Here is a 16279-nt window from a genome sequence, read left to right on the forward strand (position 1 = left end):
ACGTTTTTATCACTTTTTTCGACATACTATACCATGGCTTTTCTAAACATACTATACTATTGCTTTTTTATCACTTTTTTCAACATACTATACTATAACTTTTTTATCACTTTTTTCGACATGCTGTACTATGGCTTTTTTATCACTTTTTTCGACATACTATACTATGACTTTTTTATCACTTTTTTCGACATACTATACCATGGCTTTTTTAAACATACTATACTATTGCTTTTTTATCACTTTTTTCAACATACTATACTATAACTTTTTTATCATTTTTTTGACATACTATACTATGGCTTTTTTATCACTTTTTTCGACATACTATACTATGACTGTTTTCAACATACTATACTATGACTTTTTTATCACTTTTTTTTGACATACTATACCATGGCTTTTTTAAACATACTATACTATTGCTTTTTCATCACTTTTTTCGACATACTATACTATGGCTTTTTTATCACTTTTTTCGACATACTATACTATGACTTTTTTATCACTTTTTTCGACATACTATACCATGGCTTTTTTAAACATACTATACTATTGCTTTTTTATCACTTTTTTCAACATACTATACTATAACTTTTTTATCATTTTTTTGACATACTATACTATGGCTTTTTTATCACTTTTTTCGACATACTATACTATGACTGTTTTCAACATACTATACTATGACTTTTTTATCACTTTTTTTTGACATACTATACCATGGCTTTTTTAAACATACTATACTATTGCTTTTTCATCACTTTTTTCGACATACTATACTATGGCTTTTTTATCACTTTTTTCGACATACTATACTATGACTTTTTTATCACTTTTTTCGACATACTATACCATGGCTTTTTTAAACATACTATACTATTGCTTTTTTATCACTTTTTTCAACATACTATACTATAACTTTTTTATCACTTTTTTCGACATGCTATACTATGGCTTTTTTATCACTTTTTTCGACATACTATACTATGACTGTTTTCGACATACTATACTATGACTTTTTTATCACTTTTTTCGACATACTATACCATGGCTTTTTTAAACATACTATACTATTGCTTTTTTATCACTTTTTTCAACATACTATACTATAACTATTTTATCACTTTTTTCGACATGCTATACAATGGCTTTTTTCGACATACTATACTATTGCTTTCTTTCTCTTTTTTCAACATACTATACTATGACTTTTTTTTAACATACTATGGCTTTTTTATCAGTTTTTTTGACATAATATACTATGGCTTTTTTACCATTTTTTTCAACATACTATACTATGACGTTTTTATCACTTTTTTCAACATACTATACTATGACTTTTTTCGACATACTATACTATGGCTTTTTTATCACTTTTTTCGACATACTATACTATGACTGTTTTCCATATACTATACTATGACTTTTTTATCACTTTTTTCGACATACTATACTATGGCTTTTTCATCACTTTTTTCGACATACTATACTATGACTGTTTTCGACATACTATACTATGACTTTTTTATCACTTTTTTCGACATACTATACCATGGCTTTTTTATCACTTTTTTCGACATACTATACTATGACGTTTTTATCACTTTTTTCGACATACTATACCATGGCTTTTTTAAACATACTATACTATTGCTTTTTTATCACTTTTTTCAACATACTATACTATAACTTTTTTATCACTTTTTTCGACATGCTGTACTATGGCTTTTTTATCACTTTTTTCGACATACTATACTATGGCTTTTTCATCACTTTTTTCGACATACTATACAATCGCTTTTTTTGACATACTATACTATTGCTTTCTTTCTCTTTTTTAAACATACTATACTATGACTTTTTTATCACTTTTTTCGACATACTATACCATGGCTTTTTTAAACATACTATACTATTGCTTTTTTATCACTTTTTTCAACATACTATACTATAACTTTTTTATCATTTTTTTGACATACTATACTATGGCTTTTTTATCACTTTTTTCGACATACTATACTATGACTGTTTTCAACATACTATACTATGACTTTTTTATCACTTTTTTTTTACATACTATACCATGGCTTTTTTAAACATACTATACTATTGCTTTTTCATCACTTTTTTCGACATACTATACTATGGCTTTTTTATCACTTTTTTCGACATACTATACTATGACTTTTTTATCACTTTTTTCGACATACTATACCATGGCTTTTTTAAACATACTATACTATTGCTTTTTTATCACTTTTTTCAACATACTATACTATAACTTTTTTATCATTTTTTTGACATACTATACTATGGCTTTTTTATCACTTTTTTCGACATACTATACTATGACTGTTTTCAACATACTATACTATGACTTTTTTATCACTTTTTTTTGACATACTATACCATGGCTTTTTTAAACATACTATACTATTGCTTTTTCATCACTTTTTTCGACATACTATACTATGGCTTTTTTATCACTTTTTTCGACATACTATACTATGACTTTTTTATCACTTTTTTCGACATACTATACCATGGCTTTTTTAAACATACTATACTATTGCTTTTTTATCACTTTTTTCAACATACTATACTATAACTTTTTTATCACTTTTTTCGACATACTATACTATGACTGTTTTCGACATACTATACTATGACTTTTTTATCACTTTTTTCGACATACTATACCATGGCTTTTTTAAACATACTATACTATTGCTTTTTTATCACTTTTTTCAACATACTATACTATAACTATTTTATCACTTTTTTCGACATGCTATACAATGGCTTTTTTCGACATACTATACTATTGCTTTCTTTCTCTTTTTTCAACATACTATACTATGACTTTTTTTTAACATACTATGGCTTTTTTATCAGTTTTTTTGACATAATATACTATGGCTTTTTTACCATTTTTTTCGACATACTATACTATGACGTTTTTATCACTTTTTTCAACATACTATACTATGACTTTTTTCGACATACTATACTATGGCTTTTTTATCACTTTTTTCGACATACTATACTATGACTGTTTTCCATATACTATACTATGACTTTTTTATCACTTTTTTCGACATACTATACTATGGCTTTTTCATCACTTTTTTCGACATACTATACTATGACTGTTTTCGACATACTATACTATGACTTTTTTATCACTTTTTTCGACATACTATACCATGGCTTTTTTAAACATACTATACTATTGCTTTTTTATCACTTTTTTCAACATACTATACTATGGCTTTTTTATCATTTTTTTCGACATACTATACTATGTCTTTTTTTATAAATTTTTTTGATATACTATATTATGGCTTTTTCATCACTTTTTTCGACATACTATACTATGACTGTTTTCGACATACTATACCATGGCTTTTTTATCACTTTTTTCGACATACTATACTATGGCTTTTTCATCACTTTTTTCGACATGCTATACAATGGCTTTTTTATCACTTTTTTCGACATACTATACTATGGCTTTTTTATCACTTTTTTCGACATACTATACTATGACTGTTTTCAACATACTATACTATGACTTTTTTATCACTTTTTTTTGACATACTATACCATGGCTTTTTTAAACATACTATACTATTGCTTTTTCATCACTTTTTTCGACATACTATACTATGGCTTTTTTATCACTTTTTTCGACATACTATACTATGACTTTTTTATCACTTTTTTCGACATACTATACCATGGCTTTTTTAAACATACTATACTATTGCTTTTTTATCACTTTTTTCAACATACTATACTATAACTTTTTTATCACTTTTTTCGACATGCTATACTATGGCTTTTTTATCACTTTTTTCGACATACTATACTATGACTGTTTTCGACATACTATACTATGACTTTTTTATCACTTTTTTCGACATACTATACCATGGCTTTTTTAAACATACTATACTATTGCTTTTTTATCACTTTTTTCAACATACTATACTATAACTATTTTATCACTTTTTTCGACATGCTATACAATGGCTTTTTTCGACATACTATACTATTGCTTTCTTTCTCTTTTTTCAACATACTATACTATGACTTTTTTTTAACATACTATGGCTTTTTTATCAGTTTTTTTGACATAATATACTATGGCTTTTTTACCATTTTTTTCGACATACTATACTATGACGTTTTTATCACTTTTTTCAACATACTATACTATGACTTTTTTCGACATACTATACTATGGCTTTTTTATCACTTTTTTCGACATACTATACTATGGCTTTTTTATCACTTTTTTCGACATGCTATACAATGGCTTTTTTATCACTTTTTTCGACATACCATACTATGGCATTTTTCGACATGCTATACTATGACTTTTTTATCACTTTTTTCGACATACTATACTATGACTGTTTTCGACATACTATACTATGACTTTTTTATCACTTTTTTCGACATACTAAACCATGGCTTTTTTAAACATACTATACTATTGCTTTTTTCAACATACTATGGCTTTTTTCGACGTTTATAGATAGATAGATAGATAGATAGATAGATAGATATTTATTGATCCCAAAAATACAAAAATTACAGTGTTAGAGCAGCAAAACATCAGTCACACAGCACAGAATATACATAAAATCCTACTATACTATTGCAACATACTATACTATGGCTTTTCTATCACTTTTTTCGACATACTATACTATGACGTTTTTATCACTTTTTTCGACATACTATACCATGGCTTTTTTAAACATACTATACTATTGCTTTTTTATCACTTTTTTCAACATACTATACTATAACTTTTTTATCACTTTTTTCGACATGCTATACTATGGCTTTTTTATCACTTTTTTCGACATACTATACTATGGCTTTTTCATCACTTTTTTCGACATACTATACTATGGCTTTTTCATCACTTTTTTCGACATACTATACTATGACTGTTTTCGACATACTATACTATGACTTTTTTATCACTTTTTTCGACATACTATACCATGGCTTTTTTAAACATACTATACTATTGCTTTTTTATCACTTTTTTCGACATACTAATACTATGGCTTTTTTATCACTTTTTTCGACATACTATACTATGACTTTTTTCGACATACTATACTATGGCTTTTTTATCACTTTTTTCGACATACTATACTATGACTGTTTTCCATATACTATACTATGACTTTTTTATCACTTTTTTCGACATACTATACTATGGCTTTTTCATCACTTTTTTCGACATACTATACTATGACTGTTTTCGACATACTATACTATTACTTTTTCATCACTTTTTTCGACATACTATACCATGGCTTTTTTATCACTTTTTTCGACACACTATACTATGACTTTTTTATCACTTTTTTCGACATACTATACCATGGCTTTTTTAAACATACTATACTATTGCTTTTTTATCACTTTTTTCAACATACTATACTATAACTTTTTTATCACTTTTTTCGACATGCTATACTATGGCTTTTTTATCACTTTTTTCGACATACTATACTATGGCTTTTTTATCACTTTTTTCGACATACTATACTATGGCTTTTTTATCACTTTTTTCGACATACTATACTGTAACTTTTTTATCACTTTTTTCGACTTGCTATACAATGGCTTTTTTATCACATACTATACTATGGCTTTTTTTGACATACAGTGACTTTTTTATCACTTTTTTCGACATACTATACTATGGCTTTTTTATCACTTTTTTCGACATGCTATACAATGGCTTTTTTATCACATACTATACTATGGCTTTTTTTGACATACAGTGACTGTTTTATCACTTTTTTCGACATACTATACTATGGCTTTTTTATCACTTTTTTCGACATACTATACTATGGCTTTTTTATCACTTTTTTCGACATGCTATACAATGGCTTTTTTATCACTTTTTTCGACATACCATACTATGGCATTTTTCGACATGCTATACTATGACTTTTTTATCACTTTTTTCGACATACTATACTATGACTGTTTTCGACATACTATACTATGACTTTTTTATCACTTTTTTCGACATACTAAACCATGGCTTTTTTAAACATACTATACTATTGCTTTTTTCAACATACTATGGCTTTTTTCGACGTTTATAGATAGATAGATAGATAGATAGATATTTATTGATCCCAAAAATACAAAAATTACAGTGTTAGAGCAGCAAAACATCAGTCACACAGCACAGAATATACATAAAATCCTAGGATGCAATATACATGAAATAATAGGATACAATATACATACATACAATATACATGAAATAATAATAGGATAGAATACAAGAACAAATATTTAAATATATACTAGACATACTATACTATGATTTTTTTATCACTTTTTTTGACATACTATACTATGGCTTTTTTATCACTTTTTTCGACATACTATACTATGACTTTTTTATCACTTTTTTCGACATACTATACTATGACTTTTTTTTAACATACTATGGCTTTTTTATCAGTTTTTTTCGACATACTCTACTATGACTTTTTCATCACTTTTTTCGACATACTATACTATGACTTTTTTATCACTTTTTTCGACATACTATACCATGGCTTTTTTGAACATACTATACTATTGCTTTTTTATAACTTTTTTCGACATAATAATAATAAATTGAATTTATATAGCGCTTTTCACAGACTCAAAGTCAAGCAACAGGGCAGGTAGAAAACAAAAACAATGCAAAATAGAACAAAACAGAACCAAACAAAAGAAAAGAAAACAAGATTCAGGCACAGATGAAAAGGGAGGGGGGCGTGGGGCTAAGGATAGGCAGAGGTGAAGAGATGGTGAGGGACTCAGAGGTGCGCATCTCTTGGGGGAGGGAGTTGGGAGCTGCCCTGGAGAAGGCTCTGTCCCCAAAGCTGCAGAGGTTGGACTTGTGGATGCAGAGGAGACCGGCTGAGGTGGATCTGAAGGACCTTGAGGGTGGTAGGGAGAGAGGAGGTCAGATGGTGGAGGGCTTTGTAGGTGAGGACCAGGATTTTGTAGGTATTCCGGTGGGAGATGGGAAGCCAGTGGAGTTGTTTTAGGACTGGAGTGATGTGGTGCCAGGATTTGGAGCGGATGATGAGTTAAATTACTTACTAGGTAGAGCTGATGCCAAGGAGAAGTGAGTTGCAGTAGTCCAGTTGGGAGGAGATGAAGGTGTGAATGAGTCTTTCAGCAGCGGGGGTGTGAGAGAGGGTCTGATTTTGGCAATGTTGCAGAGGTGAAAGGAGGTTTTAGACATGACTATGACTTTTTTTCGACATACTATTCTGACTTTAGTAAGTCATTGTATAGTATGTCAAAATAAGTCATAGTATAGCATGTTGATAAATGTGATAAAAAAAAGTCGGTATGTCGGAAAAAATACGGCAGCTGCAGACTGTTACGTTGTTGGAATCCCCTACAGTGAAATACAGTCACACTTTACACATTAGCTGACAGCATTTTAACCATGTTTAGATACCGGTTGTTTTGGCACCAATGCTATATTAGCAAAGACATCGTATAGTATGTCAAAAAGTGATAAAAAAAAGCCATAGTATGTTGGAAAAAGCCATAGAATAGTAGTCGAAAAAAGTATTAACTTTTTGACATACCATGAAAAAAAAAATTACTATACTTTGACTTTAGTCACAATTAGGAATCACAAAAGCCAGAAAATAATTTATTTACCACTACCAAGATGTAACCTATGTGACCTCTTGTTTCCTCTCTAGGTAACCTGCGTCTGCAGGAGATGATGGGGGTGATGTGTAAGGAGAGAGGAGCCAAGCTGTTTGCCACAGATGAACGGTAAACCAGCCGCACCACACTCCCCCTAGACTGAACTTTGAATGGTTCTGATCTTTGTATACATACACTTTAACTGTCAGGTCTCACACAGAAACACAGTACACCCAACATGGTTTAAATGCTGTGTTAAACGTTTTACAGTCTACTTCCACTCAGTCCAGTACAGGTGTAAAATTCTGCGTGGAAAAAACACAATCATCTAAATTCATGAGATTATCATGCTAAATGCTTTTTTAATGTCATTCACAACAAAATACTATGTACTGCTACTTAACATAGACGTAGAGTGAATATAATGACATGCTTGGTAAATCAGCAGTAACGTAGAGTGGTAGTAAAAACAGTAGCATGCAAAAACACTGGAATGGCCCTTAAAGAAATTTTAACACAGCTTCAATACAAAAATGACCATATCTAGCCCTTATTTGAAATAAGTTGTCGTACTTTCTCTCCATCACATGCCCTTTGTCAGAACATTGTGTTCCAGGTTCAGTCCAGATAACAGTGTTCACTTTGTGCCACAGGTTCTGCATAGACAACGGAGCAATGATTGCTCAAGCCGGCTGGGAGATGTTTAGGTCCGGTCAGGTGACGGAGCTGGAAGACTCATGGATTACACAAAGGTCTTTACACTCTGCATCTGTCTCCTTTGTAGAAAATGTTAAAAAAAGTGTTTTGCTTGGATCCCTGGGTCCCCCAGCTAAAACACCAGCAGTATAGATTTTCTGTTTACTCTCACCTCATTTAGCATCCAGGGTAAATATTTAGTAAATTCAACAAACATGTATTTGGTCCCAATACAAAAAAAAAAGTTCTAAGCACTCCCAAATGTGGGAGAAACTTTGATATTGCTAACAGTCCATGTTGACCATTAACATTTCTCCTGTTGTAGGTACAGAACAGATGAAGTGGAGGTGACGTGGCGAGACTGATGGAGCAACATCTTGGTGCTACATATGTTGTTGCAGCAGGTCTGTTATGACGATGGGACACATTTTTCTATAGGTCTTTTTGTTGAAGTGGTGGACTACCATAGTTCCCTGATAGTAACTGTTCACCTGAAACAAAGCTGAGTGGAGGTCAGGTTTACAATGCAATTTTGACAATTAACATGTACACCCAGTGCAGATTTTCCCTACAAAAATTTCTGGCACTTTAATTTGGTGTTTAACTGTTGTACTTGTAACTGTCAGGAAGGGAAATGTGATTTAACTGTACAGCAGTAAAACTTCAAATTAAAAAAAGATTAAGATGGAACATGTCAAGTTTATTCATTTTATTAAGCAATACTGTTCACTTACATTCCTCCTCTTTCTCCAGTGTAAATTTTTATTTATTCAATACATTTTCTTTCAAAAATCAACATACTGAACATGGTGAGATTCCTTATGGATTCATGAGTAACATTCACCCGATTAGGGAACCAAATAAAAACAAAAAGGACACAGCATTAAGATCTGACGGGTAAAGGGTGCCTTTGACTACACCCCTCTGTAAACTGAAGACAGATATACAAGTCCTCTGCATACATGAACCATAAAACTCAAGCAGGTACAAGACATTCTGTTTTTAATCTGGGGGGGGGGAGAAGATAAATCACTCTGGTGAGGGTTTCTTGCACACAGGGATTGGTCACGACAGATTTTTAAACAAAGTGCTTGTTTGACCACTCGCTTTACAGAGGACAAAAAAGGTGATAACGGTAGCTTTCAAAAAAGGGGGGAAATTAAATTACAGCTCCTGATTGTTTTTAAAAAGACCAGCTCTACACATACAAGATAAAAATGGTAATGAGAGGCGATGAAAACAGGTCTGATTAATTAAGGCAGGCTTCCTGTAAGGCGTTAAAAAAGTCCATTGCAGTAAGATCTCAAAGGAGTTAGTCCAAAGTGTCTCAGTGTGGCTTTGTGTGAAGACATCATCCTGAGTGCAGTGTGTGAGAGCGGGACTCATAAATTTGTCCATCTTTATGTGTTTTAATGTGCATGTAGGTGTGTGTTGTATGTGTGTTTTATATATGCTTTGGGTTTCTCACACTGCTAGGCTGGGTGCTCCTGGGCCTCCTTGTACCAGACAACCGTTTTTGGAACTGCAAAATAGAAGAACAAAACAATGTCAAAGGGAGATGTTTGGAAAAGAGAGAAAAACCAATAACATTATAGTGCCACATTGTACACATCCTTGTTCACAGGTCTACATTATGTATTGTCATGACATATAAATATCTCAGAAGTTGAAGCCCATTTCTCAAAAATGTTAAACACCATTTCATCAGATGTAAAGCAGATTCAGAAAAACATTTTGTACAAAAGTCGTGCCTGGTTCAAACGTGACCAGAACTGTAATCATGACACTAACTTCAGTTATAAATGTTTTGCGTTTTGTTTGCTACATTTGCCTGTTTGAATGTTTGTCGTTCCTGTTTAGGATTATTATAGTCACTGACTTTAGGATTTCAAACTACCATGTAATATTAATGATTACTCGAAAGATCAATGCCCATCAAGGGACTGGTGTTCAGTGTACAGTACACACTGCTTCTGCAACTGTCAATGTTCCTCTGTACTTGTCTCTTACAAATAAAAATGTTTACATCTTGCCCGTGTTTTTTTTTCCTGAGAAGGGGCAGGACAGCACTGACCAGGTTTTACGCTTTGAGGCAACGTACCTTTTTTCTGTTTGTTACAGATGGCATTCCACTCTGAAACAAAAGGAGACTTACTGTTAGAATTAATACAGTGAGAGGACAATGTTCCAAATAAAACAAAAATCTGGCAGGATGTCTCCAAAGCTTCTCATAGCTCTCACCTCTATTGTGATAGTTAAAAGCCTCCACTAGATGGCGACAACTAAGCAGCAGCTTCCCGTTGCTCTCGTCCCCTTCTGGGCGTGCGGCAGGGGTAATGGAGGCAGCAACTGGGACAGGCGTTTCCCCCGGAGGCTGGACTGTGAAAACTGACTCAAACTGTAGCTCTGCTGCCTGTTGAGCATCTGTAGGCTGAGGAGGGAGGGCGTTGGCAGCGGGGCGAGGGCCAGGACCCTCTGTGGCGGGCCTCGCCTCGCTGATGAAGCTGAGACCCCACTGGTTCTGTAGCAGCACGCCGATGGCAGGGCGCTCCTCCTCCAGCCCTCCGCTTGCTGCTCCCGCCTTCACCTTGGAGGCGTAGCTGACGGCCGGCTGCAGCTTGGCGGGGCTGTCCTGCACTGGGAAGGCAGGCGGGGGCTTGAGCAGCGACAGACTGTCCTCCACCCACCTCTCCTTTTGGTGAACCTTTTGTGGCCGCTCGCTCGCTCGGCTGACCGCCTTCTGACTTTCCCTGCGAAGGCTGCGGCCTTTGTGCTGGTGGCCCTTGCGGTCTCTGTCCCTGCGGTAGCTGAAGGTGTGTGTGTGGCCGGGGACGATCAGGTCGCCTTCAGGTGAAAGCTGCCGGGGCTGTTGGTCACTGCCAGAGATGCAGCCTCCACCCCCACCGCCTCCGCAGTTGCCCGAGCCAGGAGACAGGCGACGGTTGCGAATGTGTGGCTCTGAGTTGGTTGCTGCAACGAGGACGGCTGGATCGCACAGGGTATCGGACTCACACACGGTGTTGCTGGCTTCCCATGTACCTGAAAGAGATGTTGACATAGTGGTCAAAAATACTAATATCTTCATATCACACATACCAGAAACAAGTTACAGTTATTGGTGCTTAAGGCTACCATGTGAAACAATTACAATTGGAGAACATCAACATTTGGAAAAAGCCTTAAAAAACTCAATTAGGGATGTAGCGAAATTTAATTGAACAATACCAGTTTAGCTTGGATATCAAACAGATTCTCAGAGAACTTATGCTTTAAAAAAGAAAGAAGCAGCCCTCCAAATATTTGTATAATGCACCAGGTTAATGTTTACCTCAAGTTGTTTTACATGACAGTCATTGAAAAAGCATATATTGACAGATCAATTTGGGGAGTTTATTAAATCGATATCTGATCACTCAAAGATGGATTTTAATTTGAGAATTTATTATTTTTACCCAGCCCCAATACACAACTCATGATTTGATTTACAATTTGAAGTTCAATATTTTTTTCACGTTTTCTTAACAGAACGAGCTGCAGACTGAAAAATATTTATTTATATAAACTGTGCAAAGCAACATGTCCTCTTATCAAAAGCGCAACTGAAATTGTACTTTATTTTAAATAAACTTTTGATTTGTTTGACAATTCCCACATCAAAATGACTAAATTGAAGGAAAAAAATCTCTTGGAAATAAATGAACTAAGAACATGCAGTGGCGTCGGAAGTTAAAGTAAAATCAAGAGTAGATCCGCCCGACGTCTTTAAAAAATTGCCGCGCAATTTTATTTTATTTTTTATTTTTGTTCTCAACCGGTTGTAATCTTTACACATTTATATCGACTCCACTGTCAAAAAACAACAACAACATTGTCCTGCTCTTATTTAACAACAGTCTTGAGTTAGTTGCCCATCACCATGTTGGTTAGTCAAGAATCTAACTATGTGTAGCCAAACAGGCGTTTCACACCACAAGCTTGTTCCCTTGGCAGTGGTTCTGCTCCATAAAAAAGGATCTTTGCACTTGGCTGTTTGATATAAACAAACATAAGGGCTTGATGACACATTTTCACGTGACTCCACGAGCCAGAGTTTTGGCACAACAACAGTTGCCTGTATTGCTGCCTATTTGCCAAGTTCTGGAGAAAAGAACAAGATGAGCTGGGGTCTGTTTCACAAAAGCAGAATTTATAAATCCAGGATAACCGATAAAGCGAGGCTTGACCTAGTCTAATCTGTTCATCCTGGTTTGGTGCGTTTCACGATGACTGTAACAGTGTGTATTTATCAGTTATTTCCACCCCAGCAAAATATAAGGTCAAAAAACATTGGGGTGTCCTCTCCCTGTTTCCTGAATGTACAGTAGCCTACACTATAGCTACTGGTCCAGTCAACTAGACTATAATTTGGGAGGATTGTACAATTAAGATAAGTTTTTATAATTGTACAATCCTCCCAAAGTATAGTCCCAGTTTACTGGAGAGAACACACATTGTGTGCCAAGAATGCCAAATAAAATGCACATGGAAGAGTAATATACATGGTCCTTTATTGTTAAAGATTACAAAAAAGGAAACAAATCAACTAAAATAATTAAAGGTGTATTGTTCTCTGAGCAATCTGCCATTATTAAAACCACTATAGAAACACACATGTATTACAGCACTTTATATACTGCCCTTCATCACTGACTTCATTTAAAACTGTATCAGTCTTTTCTAATTATCTCAAAAACTGCCGTAATATATTCATCAAACTTCTAACAACAATATGAACAGTAACAATGACTGACACATGAATAATTATTTTAAAAAATGGTCACAATGTTAAAATACAGTGCTTAACTGAACAGTGTTGTAGTTTAATGCCAGCTAATAACAATAAGTTGCTGAGTGAACAGAAATTTAGGTGCTCTGCTTTTGTGAAACCGAGTCAAGGCTAAACTGAGCCAGGATAACTGGGAAATCCCGGTTTAGGCTAATCCACTATCTAGGTTTTGTTAAATAGCCTTCTGATACCGAATTAAGAGGACGGAACAGCTGGGGAGAAACAGCTCATATGGCGTTTCTCCTGCGTACAGTAGAAAAAAATACAAACCCCAAATTATCCAGTAAATGTGTGGACTGTTGTAATGCGAAAACAATTAGTTGATTGTCAAAGTTGACCGATAATTAATCGCCAAGCATTTTGATAAGTGATATTCCTGCTACCCATCTATCCCACTAATTGGTGAACTCATGTATAAAGCAAAAACTATGAGGATTTGCATCTTTACCTGTGTTAACATTACTGTAAATGAAAGTTTTTTGAAAAGTTGACAAAATAAGCATCATATAAACTTTGCATCGGGCTCTCCCAAGTTCTCTAACTCAGTATTTCTCAAAGAGCGTTCTGAGAGTAGATGTGGTAAAATATCATGTTTCATTTAAAATTCAAAACAGCGTTTCTCGAACTGTCTGCCAGAAACTACAAAGCCCAACAGTGATTAAACTAGACGTTTTTTTCTCTAATAAAATCAACTCATAATATGTAAATTCAAACATAATTTGAATTGGCTGTTTTGTGTGTTGTCAGATTTCAGTAACAAAGCTTACCGTTTCCCAACAATGCCTCCAATTTAAGTCACAAATTTAGTGTGACATTTGAAGGAAAAACGGAGGAATAAAGTTTACCTTACTGTCAACCAGTGGTGGAGTGTAACTATGTACATTTACCCAAGTACTGTAAATTAAGTACAAATTTGAGGTACTTATACTTTACTTGAGTCTTTTCTTTTCATGCCACTTCCTACTTCTACTCCGCTACATTTCAGAGAGAAATATTGTACTTTTTACTAAGAGTTTTGCACACAAAACATGTAGTTTATAAAACACAATGTTTTACTATAAATGAAACTACCCAACAACATAACGGCCTACAAGTCCAGCTGAAATGTTCAGATCACTAAACACACAACTGTTTGGATCGTTTCCAGTTTCTAAAATGTGAGGATTTGTCAGCATTAAGTACTTTTACTTGTAATACTTTAAGTACATTTTCCTGATGATACATACTTTTACTTAAGTAACATTTTCAATACAGGACTTTTACTTGTAACAGAGTATTTTACAGCGTGGTGTTAGTACTTTTACTTAAGTAAAGGATATGAATACTTCTTTCACCACTGTTGTCAACTGACAAGATGTTGAAGACAGACATTGCTTCTTCGTCATTAAGATGGCAATAGAGACAATGAGTGAGTAAGCCATTTGTAAAAACTATTATTTGGCTGTAATTTCGATTCTACTGTTAAGTGAAAGGCCTATTATTTTGGGAGGTAGGTGGTCAGTTTTAGTAGTAAAGTGGTCCTTTGAGAAACACTCCCCTAACTCACTGTTTTGATATTTTATATACTAATTAAAAGAATGAAAAAAGGCAGATTTATCAAGAACTAAAATACTATGTTAGTGGCAAGTATACATTTAGTTTATTTAAAGAAAACAGAATTGCTGTAATACCTCTGTGAGGACTGCAGCCTACAGCTTCCAATCCTGTCGCCATACATCTCACTGTTACTGTACCGATGTTACACAACAACCTGTGTCATTCAGCCACCCGTGATGGCTCTTCGTGATAAAGGAATGATTGGTTTACTAAGCATTGCCGAGTAGATTAACTAATGAGTTTAAGCCGACCCATTTTCCGTCCGCATGGCACACGACAGACATTAGAGCTCGTTGTTTAGGCATGCCAACTGAAAACACGTCCTCGGTGACAATAAGAGCTAAACTCCCAACAGGTGATGTGTATGGTTAGCTACATAACTTGTAGGGTCACAACACTCACAACGATTAAGAAATTGGTACACCCGGCGGCCTGAATAGCGTGCCCGCTCCAAAGCGCCACATTTCAAATCAACCAACGTTTACGTTAGTTTACCACTCCAAGGAGACCGTCTCTAACACCGCGACAGAAATTTCTAGAAACTAGCCAACTGTACATACTCTCCGGTCTCTGACTAAAACAGTCACTTGGCTACTTTATTAGCGTCTCTTCAGACATACGTATCAACAAGCTAGCATTCGTGCGTGCGGTGCTGGCAGCTAACAAGACAGCAAGAGCTAGGAACCAGCACCAATGTTAGCCAACTTTAATTAGCAGCGTCACGGTGCGGCGACTTAAACTCGACGGTTTTATTCATCTGCCGTTGCAACATGGTCAATCAAGTTCAACGATGTCTCAACATCCAACCGTTGTCGTCCAGGGAATGGCTTTATGTTGTACCACCTCAAGAAATGAGCAGCTAACTAGCATGTTAGCCGAAGTCAAAGTTTCATAACCCCCCATTCAAAGCGGCGAGCAGGCGGCTATCGATAGCGCTAGCACAGTTGCTAACACCTTCGGCAAGACGACAAAATAGCCTCTGGAAGTGAAGAATTTCGGTCTGCTATGTCAGAAAGTTGTACAAACTTACCTGTTTTGATATGCATGTCTCGTTAAACGTGTTGCGGAAGCTAAACCGTTTAGTAACTTTTGTTTACAGCGTTAAGATAACGACGGCTCGCTGGATGAATCTTGAGTGGCCACCCGGAAGCGACACGAGAATGTGGGTGGGACCGGAAGTTCCTGCAGATAAGCGGTCCGGCGGGAAACTTGAGGGAATTTTAACATTCAAATATGATTCAAACCTTCCTATGATGATAACAGTGATGATCACTGAACAGTTTACTGTGATCGAGAGATGTTTTCTTTAAAAAGGCAGATTTATTTTAAAGAGGCAGGACATTTTAACTTTGAATGGAGCCACGTTTTATTGTGTTACACTTTATGTAAAACCATAGACTGTAGTGTAAAACACTTTAACAACCATCATCAACCAAGACATTC

General features: G+C 34.7%; 2 protein-coding genes across 3 annotated transcripts in view; one reads left to right on the plus strand and one right to left on the minus strand.

Annotated features, from left to right (window-relative positions):
- Positions 1-9282, plus strand: part of LOC116054552 (O-sialoglycoprotein endopeptidase) — a 22207-nt gene extending 12925 nt beyond the window's left edge. For both annotated transcript variants that reach the window (XM_031306154.2, XM_031306152.2), the window contains exons 10-12: positions 7773-7848; positions 8373-8471; positions 8741-9282. In XM_031306154.2, the coding sequence (XP_031162014.1) occupies positions 7773-7848; positions 8373-8471; positions 8741-8780 (215 nt within the window). In that variant the 3' untranslated portion in view covers positions 8781-9282. The remainder of the gene's footprint in view (positions 1-7772; positions 7849-8372; positions 8472-8740) is intronic.
- Positions 9110-16022, minus strand: si:ch211-214j24.10 (uncharacterized protein LOC558894 homolog). The gene is made up of 4 exons (XM_031306151.2): positions 15867-16022; positions 10657-11454; positions 10517-10549; positions 9110-9937 (listed from the first exon to the last, which is right to left on the minus strand). Exons 1-4 carry the CDS (start codon positions 15880-15882, stop codon positions 9888-9890), a joined length of 897 nt encoding a protein of 298 aa, XP_031162011.1. The 5' UTR covers positions 15883-16022; the 3' UTR covers positions 9110-9887.
- Positions 16023-16279: the final 257 nt, after the last annotated feature.

This window comes from Sander lucioperca, chromosome 20 (assembly GCF_008315115.2).
Source record: "Sander lucioperca isolate FBNREF2018 chromosome 20, SLUC_FBN_1.2, whole genome shotgun sequence".
Lineage (NCBI taxonomy): Eukaryota > Metazoa > Chordata > Actinopteri > Perciformes > Percidae > Sander > Sander lucioperca.

Bases quoted from the DNA above. Each gene is read 5' to 3' on its own strand.
- si:ch211-214j24.10 (XM_031306151.2), bottom strand. The intron at 10,550-10,656 runs GTGAGAGCTATG...CTTTTGTTTCAG, and splicing joins TTTTAACTATCACAATAGAG to AGTGGAATGCCATCTGTAAC. The intron at 9,938-10,516 runs GTACGTTGCCTC...TCTATTTTGCAG, and splicing joins CTGTAACAAACAGAAAAAAG to TTCCAAAAACGGTTGTCTGG.